The 25,821-nt window shown below is 48.0% G+C and overlaps 1 protein-coding gene across 1 annotated transcript in view; it reads right to left on the reverse strand.

Annotated features, from left to right (window-relative positions):
• LOC118381542 (CUB and sushi domain-containing protein 2-like) overlaps positions 1 to 25,821 on the reverse strand; it is a 1,147,246-nt gene that overhangs the window by 403,441 nt on the left and 717,984 nt on the right. The window contains 5 exon segments of the mRNA XM_052473074.1: positions 1,021 to 1,190; positions 9,933 to 10,121; positions 14,935 to 15,150; positions 17,083 to 17,199; positions 18,107 to 18,295. Coding sequence (XP_052329034.1) covers positions 1,021 to 1,190; positions 9,933 to 10,121; positions 14,935 to 15,150; positions 17,083 to 17,199; positions 18,107 to 18,295 — 881 coding nt within the window.

Raw genomic sequence — 25,821 nt, forward strand, 5'->3', positions numbered from 1 at the left:
AGGAACCAGGCTATGTGGGGTGGCCAGTCCTCTTCTGGCTGTGCCTGGTGGAGATTATAAACCTAGAGAGGAACCAGGCTATGTGGGGTGGCCCGTCCTCTTCTGACTGTGCCTGGTAGAGAGGAACCAGGCTATGTGGGGTGGCCAGTCCTCTTCTGGCTGTGCCGGGTGGAGATTATAACAGAACATGGCCAAGATGTTCAAATGTTCATAAATGACAATAATAGTAATCCATGTCCCAATGCAATTTATAATATAATAATAATATAATAATATCACTCCCATCCTTACATACTTAGTGCCCGCTAGAAAATAATGGGTTCATGACGCCCCAGCACACACACACCCTCACACACTGTTGAAGGAAATTATAGATGAAATGATTAATAACGTATACATTTCAATTAAAACAATTTATTCTGATGCTATTATGTTATGATATGAAATGTATGGGCTCTTAAGTTAAGTTGTTACTGAAAATGTAAGTAAAAACAAATTAATTGTCTGTACCTTGCGGGTTTTAAGGGGGAGAGATGAGATAGCTTTTCAGACAGATAAGAATGTTTGGGCTGTGTTCCTTTAGTGGAGAAAAGTATATATTTTAGACAGGTTGGAATGTAGTTTTATGAGGGGAAGAAGATCTCCAGACCTGAATACACTACGCTATTGTGAGGATGGGAGAGAGTGTGAAACTGATGACGTCATTTTATGTTCTCTCTTTAAAATGTAATGTTCTATGTATTTTGGGTCAGTACTCATCAAGAATAAATGCTGAACTTGTTTTTAAGACTGGTCTCTTGCTAATTCACGCAAATGATAAACTTACAACTTATCATGAAATAGATAAGAGTGTGAATTTGGTTTTGGCTACAAAACACACAGGAATGTAGAATTCCTCTATCACACACACACCCTCACACACACACACACACACACCCTCACACACACACCCTCACACACACACACACACACTCACACACACACCCTCACACACACACACACGCTCTTTGTCCCTCTCACTTTGAGCATGTCATCGTCCTCCAGTCTGAAGTCTCTTGCTCGGAGCTGGATGCCTTTGCCTGGCTGGGTCTGTATAGAGTAGATACACTCGTGGTGGTTCCCATAGTAACCTGGGTAGTTAGGAGACAGCAGCACTCCCTGCATGCCAGTCACTGAGGATCCACACTCAGCTAGGAGAGAGAGAGAGAGAACGAAGAGAGAGAAGTAAGAGAGAGAGAGAGAGCAGGAGCAAGAGGGAGAGAGAGAGAGTGCAAGAGGGAGAGAGAGAGATAGAGAGCAGGAGCAAGAGGGAGAGAGAGAGTGAGAAAGCAAGAGGGAGAGAGAGAGAGGGAGAGAGAAAGAGCAAGAGGGAGAGGGAGAGAGAGAGAGCAAGAGAGAGAGAGAGAGAGAGGAGAGAGAGCAAGAGGGAAGAGGGAGAGAGAGAGAGCAAGAGGCTCTGAGGGGAGAGAGAGAGAAAGCAAGAGGGAGAGAGAGGGGAGAGAGAGAGAGCAATAGGAGAGAGAGAGAGAGAGAGAGAGAGCAATAGGGAGAGAGAGAGAGAGAGAGAGAGAAGAGAGAAAGAGAGAGAGCAGAGAGCAAGAGGGAGAGCAGAGAGAGCAAGAGAGAGCAGGAGCAAGAGGGAGAGAGAGAGAGAGAGAGAGAGAGAGAGAAAGAGAGAGAGAAAAGAGAGAGAGGAGAGAGAGAGAGAGAGAGAGAGAGAGAGAGAGAGCAGGAGCAAGAGGGGAGAGAGAGAGAGAGAGAGAGAGAGAGAGAGAGAGAGAGAGAGAGAGAGACAGAGAGACAGAGAGAGACAGAGAGACAGAGTAAGAGAGAACAGGAGAGGTCACTCACCACACACCAATAGCATCTAGTATTTGTACTTATACATGGTTCTATGGAGACATGCAGCCGGGAGGAAAATGTAGGAGAGATGATCACCTCTGACTTGTTAGAATTGAGTTCAGAGTATCTGTGTCCCTTCTACACATTCATTCTACTTTGATCAAAATTGAACATAAATAGTGAGAGTAGAGTAGAGAGTCTCTGTAGACAGAAAACCAATACAAAAGGACAACTGAAAACACATCCAAGTAACTGTCGAAATCTACATTTAAAATATCTACAAATCTACATTTAAAATATCTACATATCTACAAATCTACATTTATATTCATGTAGAAATTGCCTGACCTAGTTCCCCCCCACAAAAAAGTCTAAATAAACATGTATTTTTTAAAGAAGCAGAAGAAGGCTGGATATCAGAACACACAACTTAATTACTTTCCTTCAACTGCAATGACAAGAAATGTACATTGAGACAAATTACTTTCTAAGGTTAGCCACTGTGAACCATTTCATACTGCAACTGTGAGATATTTCTACATTTTGTTATCACAATTTGAGTACTTTTCCTTTTTGGTGTGATTCAGCTGGCTCTCCAGTTAGTTAAACATAGTTTATAGTTACACTCTAAGAATGAAGAAGTGCTCATTTTAATACTATGTTCGCCTTCAATTCAACTCTGGAAGCCAGTTTCAATTGCTTGTTTTCATTCCTCTCCTCTAATCAGGGACTGATTTAGACCTGGGACACCAGGTGGGCGATTCCCCACTAATCAGGGACTGATTTAGACCTGGGACACCAGGTGGGCGATTCCCCACTAATCAGGGACTGATTTAGACCTGGGACAACAGGTGGGTGGAACTAATTAGAACCACAACTCCAGACCTCGTTAGGTCAGATTTGAATGATCTATTATTTACAACATTAGACATTCACATTATTAAAACATTGTCCATTAGACATACAGAGCATTCGGGAAAATATTCAGACCCCTTTAACTTTTTCCACATTTGGTCCTTCTGTAGCTCAGTTGGTAGAGCATGGCGCTTGTAACGCCAGGGTAGTGGGTTCGATTCCCGGGACCACCCATACGTAGAATGTATGCACACATGACTGTTGTAACGGTTTCTCCTCTTCTTCCGAAGAGGAGAGGCGAAACGGATCAGAGGACCAATACGCGGCGTGGTAATTTTCCATGGTACTTCTTTAATGTTTTAAGGTACACATGAACAAACTAACAAAACAAGAAAACGTGAAAACTCAAATTACAGTCCTATCTGGTGCATACACGAAGACAGGAAACAATCACCCACAAACACACAGTGAAACCCAGGCCACCTAAGTATGATTCTCAATCAGAGACAACTAATGACACCTGCCTCTGATTGAGAACCATACTAGGCCGAAACATAGAAATTCCCAAAACCTAGACAAACAAACATAGACTGCCCACCCAACTCACGCCCTGACCATACTAACTAAACACAAAACACAGAAAATAAAGGTCAGAACGTGACAGTACCCCCCCAAAGGTGCGGACTCCGGCCGCAAACCTTGACCTATAGGGGAGGGTCTGGGTGGCATCTGTCCGCGGTGGCGGTTCTGGCGCGGGACGCGGACCCCACTTCACCATTGTCTTTGTCCGCCTCCGTGGCTTTCTCACCATGGCAACCCCTCTCAATGACCCCACTGGACAGAGGGGCAGCTAGGACAGAGGGGCAGAAGCTCTGGACAGAGGGACAGGGGCTCTGGACAGAGGGACAGGGGCTCTGGCGCTTCTGGGCTGAGGGGCTCTGGCGCCTGGGCTGAGGGGCTCTGGCGCCTCTGGGCTGAGGGGCTCTGGCGCCTCTGGGCTGAGGGGCTCTGGCGCCTCTGGGCTGAGGGGCTCCGGCAGCGGCGCCGGACAGGCGGGACGCTCTGGCAGCGGCGCTGGACAGGCGGGAGGCTCCGGCAGCGGCGCCGGACAGGAGGGACGCTCCGGCAGCGGCGCCAGACAGGCGGGACGCTCCGGCAGCGGCGCCAGACAGGCGGGACGCTCCGCAGCGGCGCCGGACAGGCGGGACGCTCCGAGCAGCGCCGGACAGGCGGGAGGCTCCGAGCAGCGCCGGACAGGCGGGAGGCTCCGCAGCGGCGCCGGACAGGCGAGAGGCTCCGCAGCGGCGCCGGACAGGCGGGAGGCTCCGACAGGCGGGAGGCTCCGCAGCGGCGCCGGACAGGCGGGAGGCTCCGGCAGCGGCGCCGGACAGGCGGGAGGCTCCGGCAGCGGCGCCGGACAGGCGGGAGGCTCCGAGCGGCGCCGGACAGGCGGGAGCACCTGCAGAGAGGAGACAGAGAGACAGCCTGGTGCGTGGAGCTGCTACAGGAGGCAGCGGCGCCGGACAGGCGGGACGCTCCAGCAGCGGCGCCGGACAGGCGGGAGGCTCCGCAGCGGCGCCGGACAGGCGGGAGGCTCCGGCAGTGGCGCCGGACAGGCGGGAGGCTCCGGCAGCGGCGCCGGACAGGCGGGAGGCCCGGACAGGCGGGAGGCATTCTAGCGGCGCCCGGACAGGCGGGAGGCTCCGGCAGCGGCGCCCGGACAGGCGGGAGGCTCCGGCAGCGGCGCCCAGACAGGCGGAACGCTCCGGCAGCGGCGCCGGACAGGCGGGAGCACCTGCAGGGGAGGAGACTGAGAGACAGCCTGGTGCGTGGGGCTATCTACAGGAACTACCAGGCTGGGGAGACTTTCAGGAGGCTTGGTGTTAGGAGGAGCCTGAAAGACCGGGCTGTGGGGAGCACTGGAGCTCTGGTGCGCAACCTGGCACCACTTCCCCAGGCTGGACAAAACTCGAGCCCGGACCCTCAAAAGTGCAGGCACAGGTTGAACCGGGCTGTGGGTAAGCACGGAGATCTAGTGCTTACTACACGCACCTCTCCCCTAGGCTCCACTCCCACAGTTGCCCGGTACGAGCGGAGCGCAGGCAGAGGACGCACTGCACCCTCCCAGCGCCCGGAGACACAGCACGCAGAGCCGGCGCAGGATAACCTGGACCCAGACTGCGTACCGGCGACCAGACCCGCTGAGCAGGCACCATACGCCCTGGCTCAATGCCCACACTCCCATGGCACTCTCCTGCCCTATAGCGCACCGGGCTATGGACACGCACTGGCGACACCGTGCGCTCAACCGCATAACACGGTGCCTGACCAGTAATGCGCTGCTCATAATAAGCACGAGGAGTGAGCTCAGGTCTGCTACCTGGCTTAGTACCACCCCTCGTGTGCCCCCCAAAAAAAATTTGGGGCTGCCTCTCGTACCTGTCGCACTGCCGTGCTGGCTCCTCATTTGCCGCCGATCAGCTTTCGCTGCCTCCAGCTCTGCTTTGGGGCTGCGATTTTCCCCAGCCCGTGCCCAGGGTCCCTCTCCGTTCAATATCTGCTCCCATGTCCAGGAGTCCTGTGATGGTGGCCTCTGTTGTTGATGCTGCTGCTGCTGTCAGGCTGTCCTTTACCACGCCGCTTGGTCCGATTGTGGTGGGTGATTCTGTAACGAGTTTCCTCCTCTTCTTCCGAAGAGGAGAGGCGAAACGGATCAGAGGACCAATACGCGGCGTGGTAATTTTCCATGGTACTTTTTAATGTTTTAAGGTACACATGAACAAACTAACAAAACAAGAAAACGTGAAAACTCAAATTACAGTCCTATCTGGTGCATACACGAAGACAGGAAACAATCACCCACAAACACACAGTGAAACCCAGGCCACCTAAGTATGATTCTCAATCAGAGACAACTAATGACACCTGCCTCTGATTGAGAACCATACTAGGTAAACATAGAAATTCCCAAAACCTAGACAAACAAACATAGACTGCCCACCCAACTCACGCCCTGACCATACTAACTAAACACAAAACACAGAAAATAAAGGTCAGAACGTGACAACTGTAAGTCGCTTTGGATAAAAGCGTCTGCTAAATGGCATATATTATTATATATATATTATTATATATTATTATTATTATATATATTACTTCTTTATTTTTTTATTATTTTTTCCCCCTCACCGATCTACACACTATATATACCCTATAATTGTCACTCCCTGATCTGCTTCACCTGTCCTTGTGATTGTCTCCACCCCCTCCAGGTGTCGCTTATTTCCCCCAGTGTATTTATCCCTGTGTTTCCTGTCTCTCTGTGCCAGTGTATTTATCCCTGTGTTTCCTGTCTCTCTGTACCAGTGTATGTATCCCTGTGTTTCCTGTCTCTCTGTTCCAGTGTATTTATCCATGTGTTTCCTGTCTCTCTGTACCAGTGTATTTATCCCTGTGCTTCCTGTCTCTCTGTACCAGTGTATTTATCTCTGTGTTTCCTGTCTCTCTGTACCAGTGTATTTATCCCTGTGTTTCCTGTCTCTCTGTACCAGTGTATTTATCCCTGTGTTTCCTGTCTCTCTGTGCCAGTGTATTTATCCCTGTGCTTCCTGTCTCTCTGTACCAGTGTATTTATCCCTGTGTTTCCTGTCTCTCTGTACCAGTGTATTTATCCCTGTGTTTCCTGTCTCTCTGTACCAGTGTATTTATCCCTGTGTTTCCTGTCTCTCTGTCCCAGTGTATTTATCCCTGTGTTTCCTGTCTCTCTGTCCCAGTGTATTTATCCCTGTGTTTCCTGTACCAGTGTATTTATCCCTATTTTTCCTGTCTCTGTACCAGTGTATTTATCCCTGTGTTTCCTGTCTCTCTGTACCAGTGTATTTATCCCTGTGTTTCCTGTCTCTCTGTACCAGTGTATTTATCCCTGTGTTTCCTGTCTCTCTGTACCAGTGTATTTATCCCTGTGTTTCCTGTCTCTCTGTACCAGTGTATGTATCCCTGTGTTTCCTGTCTCTCTGTACCAGTGTATTTATCCCTGTGTTTCCTGTCTCTCTGTACCAGTGTATTTATCCCTGTGTTTCCTGTCTCTCTGTACCAGTGTATGTATCCCTGTGTTTCCTGTCTCTCTGTGCCAGTTTGTCTTGTATGTTTCGTCAAGTCAACCAGCGTGTTTTTCCCCGAACTCCTTTTCTATTCTGTTTTTGATTGTCTTCCTGGTTTTGACTCCTGCCTGACTCTGGACTACTTTCCCTCCTGTCTGATCATTCTGCCCTGACCTTGAATCTGTCTTCCCCGACCTTGAATCTGTCTGCCCCGACCTTGAATCTGTCTGCCCTGACCTTGAATCTGTCTGCCCTGACCTTGAATCTGTCTTCCCCGACCTTGAATCTGTCTGCCCTGACCTTGAATCTGTCTTCCCCGACCTTGAATCTGTCTGCCCTGACCTTGAATCTGTCTTCCCCGACCTTGAATCTGTCTGCCCTGACCTTGAATCTGTCTTCCCCGACCTTGAATCTGTCTGCCCTGACCTTGAATCTGTCTTCCCCGACCTTGAATCTGTCTGCCCCGACCTTGAATCTTTCTGCCCGACCTTGAATCTTTCTGCCCCGACCTTGAATCTTTCTGCCCCGACCTTGAATCTGTCTGCCCTGACCTTGAATCTGTCTGCCCTGACCTTGAATCTGTCTGCCCTGACCTTGAATCTGTCTGCCCTGACCTTGAATCTGTCTGCCCTGACCTTGAATCTGTCTGCCCTGACCTTGAATCTGTCTGCCCTGACCTTGAATCTGTCTGCCCTGACCTTGAATCTGTCTGCCCCGACCTTGAATCTGTCTTCCCTGACCTTGAATATCTCTATATGTCCATAATCTACTCTATATTTCTCCATAATCGACTCTATATATCTCCATAATCCACTCAAAATATCTCCATATCACCATAATCCACTCTCTATATCTCCATAATCTACTCTATATATCTCCATATTCCACTCTATATATCTCCATATTCCACTCTACATATCTTCATAATCCACTCTCTATATCTCCATAATCCACTCTATATTTCTCCATAATCTACTCTATATATCTCCATAATACACTATATCTCCATAATCCACTCTATATATCTCCATAATCCACTCTATATATCTCAATAATCCACTCTCTATATCTCCATATCTCCATATTCCACTCTACATTTCTCCATAATCCACACTCTATATCTCCATAATACACTCTATATATCTCCATAATCCACTCTCTATATTTCCATAATCTACTCTCTATATCTCCATAATCCACTCTCCATATCTCCATAATCCACTTTCTATATCTCCATAATCCACTCTCTATATCTCCATAATCCACTCTCTATATCTCCATAATCCACTCTCTATATATCTCCATAATCCACTCTCTATATCTCCATAATCCACTCTCTATATCTCCATAATCCACTCTCTATATCTCCATAATCCACTCTCTATATCTCCATAATCCACTCTATATATCTCCATAATCCACTCTCTATATCTCCATAATCCACTCTCTATATCTCCATATCTGCACAATCCACTCTCTATATCTCTATATCTCCATAATCCACTCTCTATATCTCCATAATCCACTCTATATATCACCATAATCCACTCTCTGTATCTCCATAATCCACTCTATATATCTCCATAATCCACTCTCTATATCTCCATAATCCACTCTCTATATCTCCATAATCCACTCTCTATATCTCCATAATCCACTCTCTGTATCTCCATAATCCACTCTATATATCTCCATAATCCACTCTCTATATCTCCATAATCCACTCTATATATCTCCATATCTCCATAATCCACTCTCTATATCTCCATAATCCACTCTCTATATCTCCATATCTGCACAATCCACTCTCTATATCTCTATATCTCCATAATCCCCTCTCTATATCTCCATAATCCCCTCTCTATATCTCCATAATCCACTCTCTATATCTCCATAATCCACTCTCTATATATCTCCATAATCCACTCTATATATCTCCATAATCCACTCTATATATCTCCATAATCCACTCTATATATCTCCATAATCCACTCTATATATCTCCATAATCCACTCTATATATCTCCATAATCCCTCTCTATATCTCCATAATCCACTCTATATATCTCCATAATCCCCTCTCTATATCTCCAATATCCCCTCTCTATATCTCCATAATCCCCTCTCTATATCTCCATAATCCACTCTATATATCTCCATAATCCCCTCTCTATATCTCCATAATCCACTCTATATATCTCCATAATCCACTCTATATATCTCCATAATCCCCTCTCTATATCTCCATAATCCCCTCTCTATATCTCCATAATCCACTCTATATATCTCCATAATCCCCTCTCTATATCTCCAATATCCCCACTATATACTGTATAATGCTGTGTGGTAATATATAGGGTTATATTTAAGGTCGTGGGTTGTGTTGGAGTGTTTTAGTCGTGGGTTGTGTTGGAGTGTTTTAGTCGTGGGTTGTGTTGGAGTGTTTTAGTTGTGGGTTGTGTTGGAGTGTTTTAGTTGTGGGTTGTGTTGGAGTGTTTTAGTCGTGGGTTGTGTTGGAGTGTTTTAGTTGTGGGTTGTGTTGGAGTGTTTTAGTCGTGGGTTGTGTTGGAGTGTTTTAGTCGTGGGTTGTGTTGGAGTGTTTTAGTTGTGGGTTGTGTTGGAGTGTTTTAGTCGTGGGTTGTGTTGGAGTGTTTTAGTCGTGGGTTGTGTTGGAGTGTTTTAGTCGTGGGTTGTGTTGGAGTGTTTTAGTCGGGGGTTGTGGGTGTTTTAGTGTGTTGGAGTGTTTTAGTTTTGTGTTGGAGTGTTTTAGTCGTGGGTTGTGTTGGAGTGTTTTAGTCGTGGGTTGTGTTGGAGTGTTTTAGTCGTGGGTTGTGTTGGAGTGTTTTAGTCGTGGGTTGTGTTGGAGTGTTTTAGTTGTGGGTTGTGTTGGAGTGTTTTAGTCGTGGGTTGTGTTGGAGTGTTTTAGTCGTGGGTTGTGTTGGAGTGTTTTAGTCGTGGGTTGTGTTGGAGTGTTTTAGTCGTGGGTTGTGTTGGAGTGTTTTAGTCGTGGGTTGTGTTGGAGTGTTTTAGTCGTGGGTTGTGTTGGAGTGTTTTAGTTTAATATACATGATTGAGCGAGTTAGTGGTTTGGGGAGAGGGGGGAGCAAAACCAAATGAAATTGCGGGGCCACCTACCAACACACCTTGGCAGAGGGGAGCTCCACACCCTCCTCCGCCCCCCCAGACACGTCACCCTCGCCGGCCCCTCCAGACGGTAACCAGGGAAACAGGAGAAGATGAGCGCGTCCCCCACCCCGAACTGTAACCCCTTACGGGTGCTGAAGGGAGGAACGCCAGGGTCTTCACAAGGCTCCAGGTCATACTCTGAAGGAGGAGAGGAGAAAGGGATGGATGGAAAAGAGAGATAATCATTGGTAAAATGAAAACAAAACTCCATACTTGTTTTTGAGGATACCAATAATGCATTGCATTATCGTGGATTTTCTTCCAGTTGACCCATGATCATGAAAAGCGTCTATATAGATATGTTAAACCTGTTACACATGTAAAACCTGTTACTACTGGTACACCTGTTACACCTGGTACTACTGGTACACCTGTTACACCTGGTACTACTGGTACACCTGTTACTACTGGTACACCTGTTACACCTGGTACTACTGGTACACCTGTTACTACTGGTACACCTGTTACTACTGGTACACCTGTTCCACCTGTTACTACTGGTACACCTGTTACACCTGTTACTACTGGTACACCTGTTACTACTGGTACACCTGTTACACCTGTTACTACTGGTACACCTGTTACACCTGGTACTACTGGTACACATGTTACACCTGGTACTACTGGTACACCTGTTACTACTGGTACACCTGTTACACCTGTTACTACTGGTACACCTGTTACTACTGGTACACCTGTTACTACTGGTACACCTGTTACTACTGGTACACCTGTTCCACCTGTTACTACTGGTACACCTGTTACACCTGTTACTACAGGTACACCTGTTACTACTGGTACACATGTTACACCTGTTATACCTGTTACACCTGTTACTACTGGTACACCTGTTACTACTGGTACACCTGCTACACCTCTTTTACACCTGTTACTACTGGTACACCTGTTACACCTGTTATACCTGTTACACCTGTTATACCTGTTACACCTGTTACTACTGGTACACCTGTTACTACTGTAACACCTGTTACACCTGTTAAAACTGTTACACATGTTATACCTGTTACTACTGGTACACCTGTTACACCTGTTACTACTGGTACACCTGTTATACCTGTTACTACTGGTACACCTGTTATACCTGTTACTACTGGTACACCTGTTACACCTGTTACTACTGGTACACATGTTACACCTGTTACTACTGGTACACCTGTTACTACTGGTACACCTGTTATACCTGTTACACCTGTTACTACTGGTACACCTGTTACACCTGTTACTACTGGTACACCTGTTACAGATGTTACTACTGGTACACCTGTTACACCTGTTACTACTGGTACACCTGCTATACCTGTTACTACTGGTACACCTGTTACACCTGTTATACATGTTACAGCTGTTACTAATGGTACACCTGTTACACCTGTTACTATTGGTACACCTGTTACTACTGGTACACCTGTTACTACTGGTACACCTGTTACTACTGGTACACATGTTACACCTGTTACACCTGTTACTACTGTTACTACTGCTACACCTGTGACACCTGTTACTACTGGTACACCTGTTACACCTGTTATACATGTTACAGCTGTTACTAATGGTACACCTGTTACTATTGGTACACCTGTTACTATTGGTACACCTGTTACTACTGGTACACCTGTTACTACTGGTACACCTGTTACTACTGGTACACATGTTACACCTGTTACACCTGTTACTACTGTTACTACTGCTACACCTGTGACACCTGTTACTACTGGTATGCCTGTTACTACTGTTACTACTGGTACACCTGTTACTACTGGTACACCTGTTACTACTGGTACACCTGTTACTACTGGTACACCTGTTACTACTGGTACACATGTTACACCTGTTACACCTGTTACTACTGTTACTACTGCTACACCTGTGACACCTGTTACTACTGGTACGCCTGTTACTACCGTTACACCTGTTATACCTGTTACTACTGGTACACCTGCTACACCTGTTACACCTGTTACTACAGTTACTGCTGGCACATCTGTTACACATTTTACCACTGGTACACCTGTTACACCTGTTACACCTGTTACTACTGGTACACCTGTTACATCTGTTATACCTGTTACACCTGTTACTACTGGTACACCTGCTACACCCGTTACACCTGTTACTACTGGTACACCTGTCACACCTGTTACACCTGTTGCTTCTGGTACACCTGTTATACCTGTTACACCTGTTACTACTGGTACACATGTTACACCTGTTACTACTGTTACTACTGGTACACCTGTTATACCTGTTACTACTGGTAAACCTGTTACACCTGTTACTACTGGTACACCTGTTACTACTGGTACACCTGTTACACCTGTTACTACTGGTACACATGTTACTACTGTTATTACTGGTACACCTGTTATACCTGTTACTACTGGTACACCTGTTACACCTGTTACTACTGGTACACCTGTTACACCTGTTACTACTGGTACACATGTTACACCTGTTACTACTGTTACTACTGGTACACCTGTTACACCTGTTACTACTGGTACACATGTTACACCTGTTACTACTGGTACACCTGTTACACCTGTTACACCTGTTACTACTGGTACACATGTTACACCTGTTACTACTGGTACACCTGTTACACCTGTTACACCTGTTACTACTGGTACACATGTTACACCTGTTACTACTGGTACACCTGTTACACCTGTTACTACTGGTACACCTGTTACACCTGTTACTACTGGTACACATGTTACACCTGTTACTACTGTTACTACTGGTACACCTGTTATACCTGTTACTACTGGTACACCTGTATGGTCAAAAAACTATACCGCTCCCGCATCTAGCAAGGACTCCCTCCTCCGAAGGCCCAACTTCCTGCCTTTATCCTAACACACTTACCACAATACAATGAATAAGCAAGAGGGGGGCAAAAACTGAGTTACACTAACAACAAATTAATATATCTCAATCAGGTAAATATAAATCAGAAACGTACCTAATATTTCATCACATACATTCATATTTAATATATTTACACAAATATACATGGAGCTCTGTATACTACTGGTACACCTGTTACTACTGGTACACCTGTTATACCTGATACTACTGGTACACCTGTTGCTACTGGTACACCTGTTATACCTGATACTACTGGTACACCTGTTACTACAGGTACACCTGTTACACCTGTTACTACTGGTACACCTGTTACACCTGTTACTACTGGTACACATGTTACTACTGTTATTACTGGTACGCCTGTTACTACTGGTACACCTGTTATACCTGTTACTACTGGTACTCCTCATGTTTATAACCTGTTGTCCATTCTGATACTGCTCCTCATGTTTATAACCTGTTGTCCATTCTGATACTGCTCCTCATGTTTATAACCTGTTGTCCATTCTGATACTGCTCCTCATGTTTATAACCTGTTGTCCATTCTGATACTGCTCCTCATGTTTATAACCTGTTGTCCATTCTGATACTGCTCCTCATGTTTATAACCTGTTGCCCATTCTGATACTGCTCCTCATGTTTATAACCTGTTGTCCATTCTGATACTGCTCCTCATGTTTATAACCTGTTGTCCATTCTGATACTGCTCCTCATGTTTATAACCTGTTGTCCATTCTGATACTGCTCCTCATGTTTATAACCTGTTGTCCATTCTGATACTGCTCCTCGTGTTTATAACCTGTTGTCCATTCTGATACTGCTCCTCTTGTTTATAACCTGTTGTCCATTCTGATACTGCTCCTCATGTTTATAACCTGTTGTCCATTCTGATACTGCTCCTCATGTTTATAACCTGTTGTCCATTCTGATACTGCTCCTCATGTTTATAACCTGTTGTCCATTCTGATACTGCTCCTCGTGTTTATAACCTGTTGTCCATTCTGATACTGCTCCTCATGTTTATAACCTGTTGTCCATTCTGATACTGCTCCTCATGTTTATAACCTGTTGTCCATTCTGATACTGCTCCTCATGTTTATAACCTGTTGTCCATTCTGATACTGCTCCTCATGTTTATAACCTGTTGTCCATTCTGATACTGCTCCTCGTGTTTATAACCTGTTGTCCATTCTGATACTGCTCCTCATGTTTATAACCTGTTGTCCATTCTGATACTGCTCCTCGTGTTTATAACCTGTTGTCCATTCTGATACTGCTCCTCATGTTTATAACCTGTTGTCCATCCTGATACTGCTCCTCATGTTTATAACCTGTTGCCCATTCTGATACTGCTCCTCATGTTTATAACCTGTTGTCCATTCTGATACTGCTCCTCATGTTTATAACCTGTTGTCCATTCTGATACTGCTCCTCATGTTTATAACCTGTTGTCCATTCTGATACTGCTCCTCATGTTTATAACCTGTTGTCCATTCTGATACTGCTCCTCGTGTTTATAACCTGTTGTCCATTCTGATACTGCTCCTCATGTTTATAACCTGTTGTCCATTCTGATACTGCTCCTCATGTTTATAACCTGTTGTCCATTCTGATACTGCTCCTCGTGTTTATAACCTGTTGTCCATTCTGATACTGCTCCTCATGTTTATAACCTGATACTGCTCCTCATGTTTATAACCTGTTGTCCATTCTGATACTGCTCCTCGTGTTTATAACCTGTTGTCCATTCTGATACTGCTCCTCATGTTTATAACCTGTTGTCCATCCTGATACTGCTCCTCATGTTTATAACCTGTTGTCCATCCTGATACTGCTCCTCATGTTTGCACTGTTAGTTTCATGGTGTGTCTAGCCAGAAAGGAAGGCTAACCCTGTGAAATACACACAGAGACTCATATTTGTTTACAATGCATAACACGATAAGGTATTCTCTCAGTATTCCAAATGTCACACGGTTTTAATCCGTAACGACTTAAAATGCTATTTTATGGTCCTTGGAGCCCGGATAAGAATCCATGCTAAGTTAAACCTGTACCCCTACCTGAGAAGGTGATGTTGAATCCCTCGTAGGAGACGGAGAAGTCTGAGAGGAAGCGTATCTGAGCGGTGTAGTTCCCATACAGGCCTGCACTGAGGGTGGGGGGCAGTGTTGAGCCCGTTAGTCTCCACAGGGGCTCGGGGAAGCTGCCGTTCTCTGTCACCAACAGGTGGTCATGAGGAGACTCTAGGTGGAATGTATGGAAGGTGAACTGGACACCTGGTGGGGCAGGAGAGAGAGAGGGAGAGAGAGAAAGAGAGAGAGAGAGAGAGAGAGAGAGAGAGAGAGAGAGAGAGAGAGAGAGAGAGAGAGAGAGAGAGAGGAGTCAACTACACTTCCCGGTGGGGGAGGTGAGAGAGAGAAAAGAGTCAACTATAATTCCTGGTGGGGGAGGAGAGAGAGAGAACAGTCAACTACACTTCCTGGTGGGGGAGGAGAGAGAGAGAGAGAGAACAGTCAACTATACTTCCTGGTGGGGGAGGAGAGAGAGAGAGAACAGTCAACTATACCTCCTGGTGGGGGAGGAGAGAGAGAGAGAACAGTCAACTATACTTCCTGGTGGGGGAGGAGAGAGAGAGAGAACAGTCAACTACACTTCCTGGTGGGGGAGGAGAGAGAGAGAACAGTCAACTACACTTCCTGGTGGGGGAGGAGAGAGAGAAAAGAGTCAACTACACTTCCTGGTGGGGAGGAGAGAGAGAGAGAACAGTCAACTATACTTCCTGGTGGGGGAGGAGAGAGAGAGAGAACAGTCAACTATACTTCCTGGTGGGGGAGGAGAGAGAGAGAGAACAGTCAACTATACTTCCTCGTGGGGGAGGAGAGAGAGAGAGAACAGTCAACTATACTTCCTGGTGGGGGAGGAGAGAGAGAGAACAGTCAACTACACTTCCTGGTGGGGAGGAGAGAGAGAGAGAGAACAGTCTACTACACTTCCTGGTGGGGGAGGAGAGAGAGAGAACAGTCAACTATACTTCCTGGTGGGGGAGGAGAGAGAGAAAAGAGTCAACTACACTTCCTGGTGGGGGAGGAGAGAGAGAGAGAACAGTCAACTATACTTCCTGGTGGGGGAGGAGAGAGAGAGAACAGTCAACTACACTTCCTGGTGGGGGAGGAGAGAGAGAGAGAACAGTCAACTATACTTCCTGGTGGGGGAGGAGAGAGAGAGAGAACAGTCAACTATACTTCCTGGTGGGGGAGGAGAGAGAGAGAGAACAGTCAACTACACTTCCTGGTGGGGGAGGAGAGAGAGAGAACAGTCAACTATACTTCCTCGTGGGGGAGGAGAGAGAGAGAGAACAGTCAACTACACTTCCTGGTGGGGGAGGAGAGAGAGAGAGAACAGTCAACTATACTTCCTGGTGGGGGAGGAGAGAGAGAGAGAACAGTCAACTACACTTCCTGGTGGGGGAGGAGAGAGAGAGAGAACACTCAACTATACTTCCTCGTGGGGGAGGAGAGAGAGAGAGAACAGTCAACTATACTTCCTCGTGGGGGAGGAGAGAGAGAGAGAACAGTCAACTATACTTCCTCGTGGGGGAGGAGAGAGAGAGAGAGAGAACAGTCAACTATACTTCCTCGTGGGGGAGGAGAGAGAGAGAGAACAGTCAACTACACTTCCTGGTGGGGGAGGAGAGAGAGAGAGAACAGTCAACTACACTTCCTGGTGGGGGAGGAGAGAGAGAGAGAACAGTCAACTACACTTCCTGGTGGGGGAGGAGAGAGAGAGAGAACAGTCAACTACACTTCCTGGTGGGGGAGGAGAGAGAGAGAGAACAGGCAACTACACTTCCTGGTGGGGGAGGAGAGAGAGAAAAGAGTCAACTACACTTCCTGGTGGTTACCACAGGTGAGAGCAGCAGATGGTCAGCTACTCTGGGAGAACAATAGAATATGAGTAGAACATGTTTCTGTTTTAAAAGCTGAAAACAGCCTTAGAAATAGCCTAAATGTTTGTGTCCATGGATGTGTTTGAGTACTTTTGAATAGGTAATAGTACTAATAGAGATTTGAATAGAAAAGTGTCTATTCTGCCTTGGGCTTGGCTAGCAGTGCTGCGGGGATGTACAAGACCTACCGTTCTCTATAGGACCAGATAAGTGAATTGACATTGTCAGCGAAGTTGAATGAGACTGGAGTGGCCCTGCTCACCTTTGCCGTGGGAGGACTCTATCATCCAGGTGCAGTTGAGGTTGTGAGGATAGAAGTCAGGAAACCCAGGAGAGAGGATGGTACCGGTGTTACCCTGAATATAACCTCCACACAACGCTGCAGAGAGAGGAGGAGGGGAGAGGGAGAGGGGGGGTAGGAGGAGAGGGAGGGAGGGAGGGAGAGAGGGAGGGAGGGTGAGGAGAGGGAGGGAGGGAGGGAGGGAGGGTGAGGAGAGAGGGAGGGAGGGAGGGAGGGAGATATGGGAGGGAGGGAGGGTGAGGAGAGGGAGGGAGGGAGGGTGAGAGGGAGGGAGGGTGAGGAGAGGGAGGGAGAGAGGGAGGGAGGGAGGGAGGGTGAGGAGAGGGAGGGAGAGAGGGAGGGAGATATGGGAGGGAGGGAGGGTGAGGAGAGGGAGGGAGGGAGGGAGGGAGGGAGAGAGGGAGGGAGGGTGAGGAGAGGGAGGGAGGGAGGGAGGGAGGGAGGGAGGGAGGGAGGGAGGGAGGGAGGGAGGGAGGGAGGGTGAGAGGGAGGGAGGGTGAGGAGAGGGAGGGAGAGAGGGAGGGAGGGAGGGAGGGTGAGGGAGAGGGAGGGAGAGAGGGAGGGAGATATGGGAGGGAGGGAGGGTGAGGAGAGGGAGGGAGGGAGGGAGAGAGGGAGGGAGGGAGGGAGGGAGGGAGGGAGGGTGAGGAGAGGGAGGGAGAGAGGGAGAGAGGGAGGGTGATGAGAGGGAGGGAGAGAGGGAGGGAGAGACAGAGAGATGAATGTTGAATAAGTGGGTGGTTATTAGATCTACACTTAGCGTAATATACCCAGGTTTCACCATGCTCAATCAATCCAGTTTAGTAGCCCTTCTGAAGGACACAGAGGAATCAATCCTGGCCTTAAAACGTGTAATATGAAGATAAACTCTGAAGGACAACTTCAACACTTTTATCCGAGTGGTACGGTTTGATAAGGGCAAGTTCAACCTGGAGCTAAACTGGGGGGGTTCATTTTGTGAACAGAATTGAGAATTGGGCCGTACCATCACAGCTGGGCAGGGGTCGACTCCACTGGAAGTTTGGTTCACACTCCAGGGGTTCCGGGTCGCTGAGGGAGTACCCGGCGTCACAGCTGAACGTTACCAAGGCACCCACGTAGAAGTCGTTGCCATGGCGTTGGCCGTTGACTGGGATGCCAGGGTCGACACAGTGATCTGACTGTAGCTGTAGAGCTGAGGAGGAAAACACACTCAGGGTTATTACACACACACTGGGGTTACGCACACGCACGCACGCACACGCACGCACGCACGCAGGCACGCACACACACACACACACACACACACACACACACACACACACACACACACACACACACACACACACACACACACACACACACACACACACACACACACACACACACACATCTCTCAAATGGACCAGAGTAACAGACCAGAGCAACAGACCAGATTAACAGACCAGAGTAACAGACCAGAGTAACAGACCAGAGCAACAGACCAGAGTAACAGACCAGAGTAACAGACCAGAGTAACAGACCAGAGTAACAGACCAGAGTAACAGACCAGAGTAACAGACCAGAGTAACAGACCAGCGTAACAGACCAGCGTAACAGACCAGAGTAACAGACCAGAGTAACAGACCAGAGTAACAGACCAGAGCAACAGACCAGAGTAACAGACCAGAGTAACAGACCAGACCAGAGTAACAGACCAGAGCAACAGACCAGAGCAACTGACCAGAGCAACAGACCAGAGCAACAGACCAGAGTAACAGACCAGAGTAACAGACCAGCGTAACAGACCAGAGTAACAGACCCAGAGTAACAGACCAGCGTAACAGACCAGAGTAACAGACCAGAGTAACAGACCAGAGTAACAGACCAGAGCAACAGACCAGAGTAACAGACCAGAGTAACAGACCAGAGCAACAGACCAGAGCAACAGACCAGCGTAACAGACCAGAGTAACAGACCAGAGTAACAGACCAGAGTAACAGACCAGAGTAACAGACCAGAGCAACAGACCAGAGTAACAGACCAGCGTAACAGACCAGAGCAACAGACCAGAGTAACAGACCAGAGTAACAGACCAGAGTAACAGACCAGAGTAACAGACCAGAGCGACAGACCAGAGTAACAGACCAGAGTAACAGACCAGAGTAACAGACCAGAGCAACAGACCAGAGTAACAGACCAGAGTAACAGACCAGCGACCAGACAGACCAGAGCAACAGACCAGAGTAACAGACCAGAGTAACAGACCAGAGTAACAGACCAGCGTAACAGACCAGAGTAACAGACCAGAGTAACAGACCAGAGTAACAGACCAGAGTAACAGACCAGAGTAACAGACCAGCGTAACAGACCAGAGTAACAGACCAGAGTAACAGACCAGAGCAACAGACCAGAGCAACAGACCAGCGTAACAGACCAGAGTAACAGACCAGAGTAACAGACCAGAGTAACAGACCAGAGTAACAGACCAGAGTAACAGACCAGCGTAACAGACCAGCGTAACAGACCAGAGACCAGAGTAACAGACCAGAGTAACAGACCAGAGTAACAGACCCAGAGCAACAGACCAGAGTAACAGACCAGAGTAACAGACCAGAGTAACAGACCAGAGTAACAGACCAGAGCAACAGACCAGAGCAACTGACCAGAGCAACAGACCAGAGCAACAGACCAGAGTAACAGACCAGCGTAACAGACCAGCGTAACAGACCAGAGTAACAGACCAGAGTAACAGACCAGCGTAACAGACCAGAGTAACAGACCAGAGTAACAGACCAGAGTAACAGACCAGAGTAACAGACCAGAGTAACAGACCAGAGTAACAGACCAGAGCAACAGACCAGAGCAACAGACCAGCGTAACAGACCAGAGTAACAGACCAGAGTAACAGACCAGAGTAACAGACCAGAGTAACAGACCAGAGTAACAGACCAGAGTAACAGACCAGAGTAACAGACCAGAGCAACAGACCAGAGTAACAGACCAGAGTAACAGACCAGAGTAACAGACCAGAGTAACAGACCAGAGTAACAGACCAGAGTAACAGACCAGAGTAACAGACCAGAGCAACAGACCAGAGTAACAGACCAGAGTAACAGACCAGAGTAACAGACCAGAGTAACAGACCAGAGTAACAGACCAGAGTAACAGACCAGAGTAACAGACCAGAGTAACAGACCAGCGTAACAGACCAGAGTAACAGACCAGAGTAACAGACCAGAGTAACAGACCAGCGTAACAGACCAGAGTAACAGACCAGAGTAACAGACCAGAGTAACAGACCAGAGTAACAGAACAGAGTAACAGACCAGATTAACAGAACAAAGTAACAGACCAGATTAACAGACCAGAGTAACAGACCAGATTAACAGACCAGAGTAACAGACCAGAGTAACAGACCAGAGTAACAGAACAGAGTAACAGACCAGAGTAACAGACCAGAGTAACAGACCAGAGTAACAGACCAGAGTAACAGACCAGAGCAACAGACCAGAGTAACAGAACAGAGGAACAGACCAGATTAACAGACCAGAGTAACAGACCAGAGTAACAGACTAGCATAACAGACCAGAGTAACAGACCAGCGTAACAGACCAGAGTAACAGACCAGAGTAACAGACCAGAGTAACAGACCAGAACAACAGACCAGAGTAACAGACCAGAGTAACAGACCAGAGCAACAGACCAGAGCAACAGACCAGAGTAACAGACCAGAGTAACAGACCAGAGTAACAGACCAGAACAACACCAGAGTAACAGACCAGAGTAACAGACCAGAGTAACAGACCAGCGTAACAGACCAGAGTAACAGACCAGAGTAACAGACCAGAGCAACAGACCAGAGCAACAGACCAGAGTAACAGACCAGAGTAACAGACCAGAGTAACAGACCAGCGTAACAGACCAGAGTAACAGACCAGAGTAACAGACCAGAACAACTGACCAGAGTAACTGACCAGAGTAACAGACCAGAGTAACAGACCAGAACAACTGACCAGAGTAACTGACCAGAGTAACAGACCAGAGTAACAGACCAGAGTAACAGACCAGAGTAACAGACCAGAGTAACAGACCAGAGCAACAGACCAGAGTAACAGACCAGAGCAACAGACCAGAGCAACAGACCAGAGTAACAGACCAGAGTAACATACCAGAGTAACAGACCAGAACAACTGACCAGAGTAACTGACCAGAGTAACAGACCAGAGTAACAGACCAGCGTAACAGACCAGAGTAACAGACCAGAGTAACAGACCAGAGTAACAGACCAGAGCAACAGACCAGAGCAACAGACCAGAGTAACAGACCAGAGTAACAGACCAGAGTAACAGACCAGCGTAACAGACCAGAGTAACAGACCAGAGTAACAGACCAGAACAACTGACCAGAGTAACTGACCAGAGTAACAGACCAGAGTAACAGACCAGAGTAACAGACCAGAACAACTGACCAGAGTAACTGACCAGAGTAACAGACCAGAGTAACAGACCAGAGTAACAGACCAGAGTAACAGACCAGAGCAACAGACCAGCGTAACAGACCAGAGTAACAGAACAGAGTAACAGACTAGCATAACAGACCAGAGCAACAGACCAGAGTAACAGACCAGAGTAACAGACCAGAGCAACAGACCAGAGTAACAGACCAGAGTAACAGACCAGAGTAACAGACCAGAGTAACAGACCAGCGTAACAGACCAGAGTAACAGAACAGAGTAACAGACCAGATTAACAGACCAGAGTAACAGACTAGCATAACAGACCAGAGCAACAGACCAGCGTAACAGACCAGAGTAACAGACCAGAGTAACAGACCAGAGTAACAGACCAGAGTAACAGACCAGAACAACTGACCAGAGTAACAGACCAGAGCAACAGACCAGCGTAACAGACCAGAGTAACAGAACAGAGTAACAGACCAGATTAACAGACCAGAGTAACAGACCAGAGTAACAGACTAGCATAACAGACCAGAGCAACAGACCAGAGTAACAGACCAGAGATAAGAGCGTCTGCTAAATGACTTAAATGTAAATGTAAATGTAACAGACCAGAGTAACAGACCAGAGTAACAGACCAGAGTAACAGACCAGAGTAACAGACTAGCATAACAGACCAGAGCAACAGACCAGAGTAACAGACCAGAGTAACAGACCAGAGTAACAGACCAGAGTAACAGACCAGAGTAACAGACCAGAGCAACAGACCAGCGTAACAGACCAGAGTAACAGAACAGAGTAACAGACCAGATTAACAGACCAGAGTAACAGACTAGCATAACAGACCAGAGCAACAGACCAGCGTAACAGACCAGAGTAACAGACCAGAGTAACAGACCAGAGTAACAGACCAGAGTAACAGACCAGAGTAACAGACCAGAGCAACAGACCAGCGTAACAGACCAGAGTAACAGAACAGAGTAACAGACCAGATTAACAGACCAGAGTAACAGACTAGCATAACAGACCAGAGCAACAGACCAGCGTAACAGACCAGAGTAACAGACCAGAGTAACAGACCAGAGTAACAGACCAGAGTAACAGACCAGAACAACTGACCAGAGTAACAGACCAGAGCAACAGACCAGCGTAACAGACCAGAGTAACAGAACAGAGTAACAGACCAGATTAACAGACCAGAGTAACAGACTAGCATAACAGACCAGAGCAACAGACCAGAGTAACAGACCAGAGTAACAGACCAGAGTAACAGACCAGAGCAACAGACCAGCGTAACAGACCAGAGTAACAGAACAGAGTAACAGACCAGATTAACAGACCAGAGTAACAGACTAGCATAACAGACCAGAGCAACAGACCAGAGTAACAGACCAGAGTAACAGACCAGAGTAACAGACCAGAGTAACAGACCAGAATAACAGACCAGAGTAACAGACCAGAACAACTGACCAGAGTAACAGACCAGAGCAACAGACCAGCGTAACAGACCAGAGTAACAGAACAGAGTAACAGACCAGATTAACAGACCAGAGTAACAGCCCAGAGTAACAGACTAGCATAACAGACCAGAGCAACAGACCAGAGTAACAGACCAGAGTAACAGACCAGAGTAACAGACCAGAGTAACAGACCAGAACAGACCAGAGTAACAGACCAGAGTAACAGATCAGAGTAACAGACCAGAGTAACAGACCAGAGTAACAGACCAGCGTAACAGACCAGAGTAACAGACCAGAGTAACAGACCAGAGTAACAGACCAGCGTAACAGACCAAAGTAACAGACCAGAGTAACAGACCAGAGTAACAGACCAGAGTAACAGACTAGCGTAACAGACCAGAGTAACTGTCCCACACACCCTACCCTGTTTCTGTCCCACACACCCTACCCTGTTTCTGTCCCACACACCCTACCCTGTTTCTGTCCCACACACCCTACCCTGTTTCTGTCCCACACACCCTGTCCTGTTTCTGTCTCACACACCCTACCCTGTTTCTGTCCCACACACCCTACCCTGTTTCTGTCCCACACACCTACCCTGTTTCTGTCCCACACACCCTGTCCTGTTTCTGTCCCACACCATGTCCTGTTTCTGTCCCACACACTCTACCCTGTTTCTGTCCCACACACCCTACCCAGTTTCTGTCCCACACACCTTACCCTGTTTCTGTCCCACACACCCTGTCCTGTTTCTGTCCCACACCATGTCCTGTTTCTGTCCCACACACCCTACCCTGTTTCTGTCCCACTCACCCTGTCCTGTTTCTGTCCCACACACCCTGTTTCCCTGTTTCTGTCCCAACACCATGTCCTGTTTCTGTCACACACCATGTCCTGTTTCTGTCCCACACCCTACCCTGTTTCTGTCCCACTCACCCTACCCTGTTTCTGTCCCACACACCCTGTCCTGTTTCTGTCCCACACCATGTCCTGTTTCTGTCCCACACACCCTACCCTGTTTCTGTCCCACACAGCATGTCCTGTTTCTGTCCCACACACCCTACCCTGTTTCTGTCCCACACACCCTACCCTGTTTCTGTCCCACACACCCTGCCCTGTTTCTGTCCCACACACCCTGTCCTGTTTCTGTCCCACCCTGTTTTCTGTCCCACACACCCTGTCCTGTTTCTGTCCCACACACCCTACCCTGTTTCTGTCCCACACACCCTACCCTGTTTCTGTCCCACACACCCTGTCCTGTTTCTGTCCCACACACCATGTCCTGTTTCTGTCCCACACACCCTGTCCTGTTTCTGTCCCACACACTGCCCTGTTTCTGTCCCACACCCCTACCCTGTTTCTGTCCCAACACCATGTCCTGTTTCTGTCCCACACATCATGTCCTGTTTCTGTCCCACACACCCTGTCCTGTTTCTGTCCCACACACCATGTCCTGTTTCTGTCCCACACACCCTGTCCTGTTTCTGTCCCACACAGCATGTCCTGTTTCTGTCCCACACACCCTACCCTGTTTCTGTCCCACACAGCATGTCCTGTTTCTGTCCCACACACCCTGTTTCTGTCCCACCCTGTTTCTGTCCCACACACCCTACCCTGTTTCTGTCCCACACACCCTACCCTGTTTCTGTCCCACACACCCTGTCCTGTTTCTGTCCCACACACCCTACCCTGTTTCTGTCCCACACACCCTGTCCTGTTTCTGTCCCACACACCCTGTCCTGTTTCTGTCCCACACACCCTACCCTGTTTCTGTCCCACACACCCTGTCCTGTTTCTGTCCCACACACCCTGCCCTGTTTCTGTCCCACACACCCTGTCCTGTTTCTGTCCCACACACCCTACCCTGTTTCTGTCCCACACACCCTGTCCTGTTTCTGTCCCACACAGCATGTCCTGTTTCTGTCCCACACCCCTGTCCTGTTTCTGTCCCACACACCATGTCCTGTTTCTGTCCCACACCCCCTGTCCTGTTTCTGTCCCACACTCCCTGCCCTGTTTCTGTCCCACACACCCTACCCTGTTTCTGTCCCACACACCATGTCCTGTTTCTGTCCCACACCCCTGTCCTGTTTCTGTCCCACACACCCTGCCCTGTTTCTGTCCCACACCCTACCCTGTTTCTGTCCCACACCCTGCCCTGTTTCTGTCCCACACACCCTGTCCTGTTTCTGTCCCACACACCCTACCCTGTTTCTGTCCCACACACCCTACCCTGTTTCTGTCCCACACACCATGTCCTGTTTCTGTCCCAACACCATGTCCTGTTTCTGTCCCACACACCCTGTCCTGTTTCTGTCCCACACACCCTACCCTGTTTCTGTCCCAACACCATGTCCTGTTTCTGTCCCACACATCATGTCCTGTTTCTGTCCCACACACCCTGTCCTGTTTCTGTCCCACACACCATGTCCTGTTTCTGTCCCACACACCCTGCCCTGTTTCTGTCCCACACAGCATGTCCTGTTTCTGTCCCACACACCCTACCCTGTTTCTGTCCCACACACCCTACCCTGTTTCTGTCCCACACACCCTACCCTGTTTCTGTCCCACACACCCTACCCTGTTTCTGTCCCACACACCCTGTCCTGTTTCTGTCCCACACACCCTGCCCTGTTTCTGTCCCACACACCCTATCCTGTTTCTGTCCCACACACCCTACCCTGTTTCTGTCCCACACACCATGTCCTGTTTCTGTCCCACACAGCATGTCCTGTTTCTGTCCCACACCCCCTGTCCTGTTTCTGTCCCACACACCATGTCCTGTTTCTGTCCCACACCCCTGTCCTGTTTCTGTCCCACACA

Source organism: Oncorhynchus keta, chromosome 20 (genome assembly GCF_023373465.1).
Source record: "Oncorhynchus keta strain PuntledgeMale-10-30-2019 chromosome 20, Oket_V2, whole genome shotgun sequence".
Taxonomy (NCBI): domain Eukaryota; kingdom Metazoa; phylum Chordata; class Actinopteri; order Salmoniformes; family Salmonidae; genus Oncorhynchus; species Oncorhynchus keta.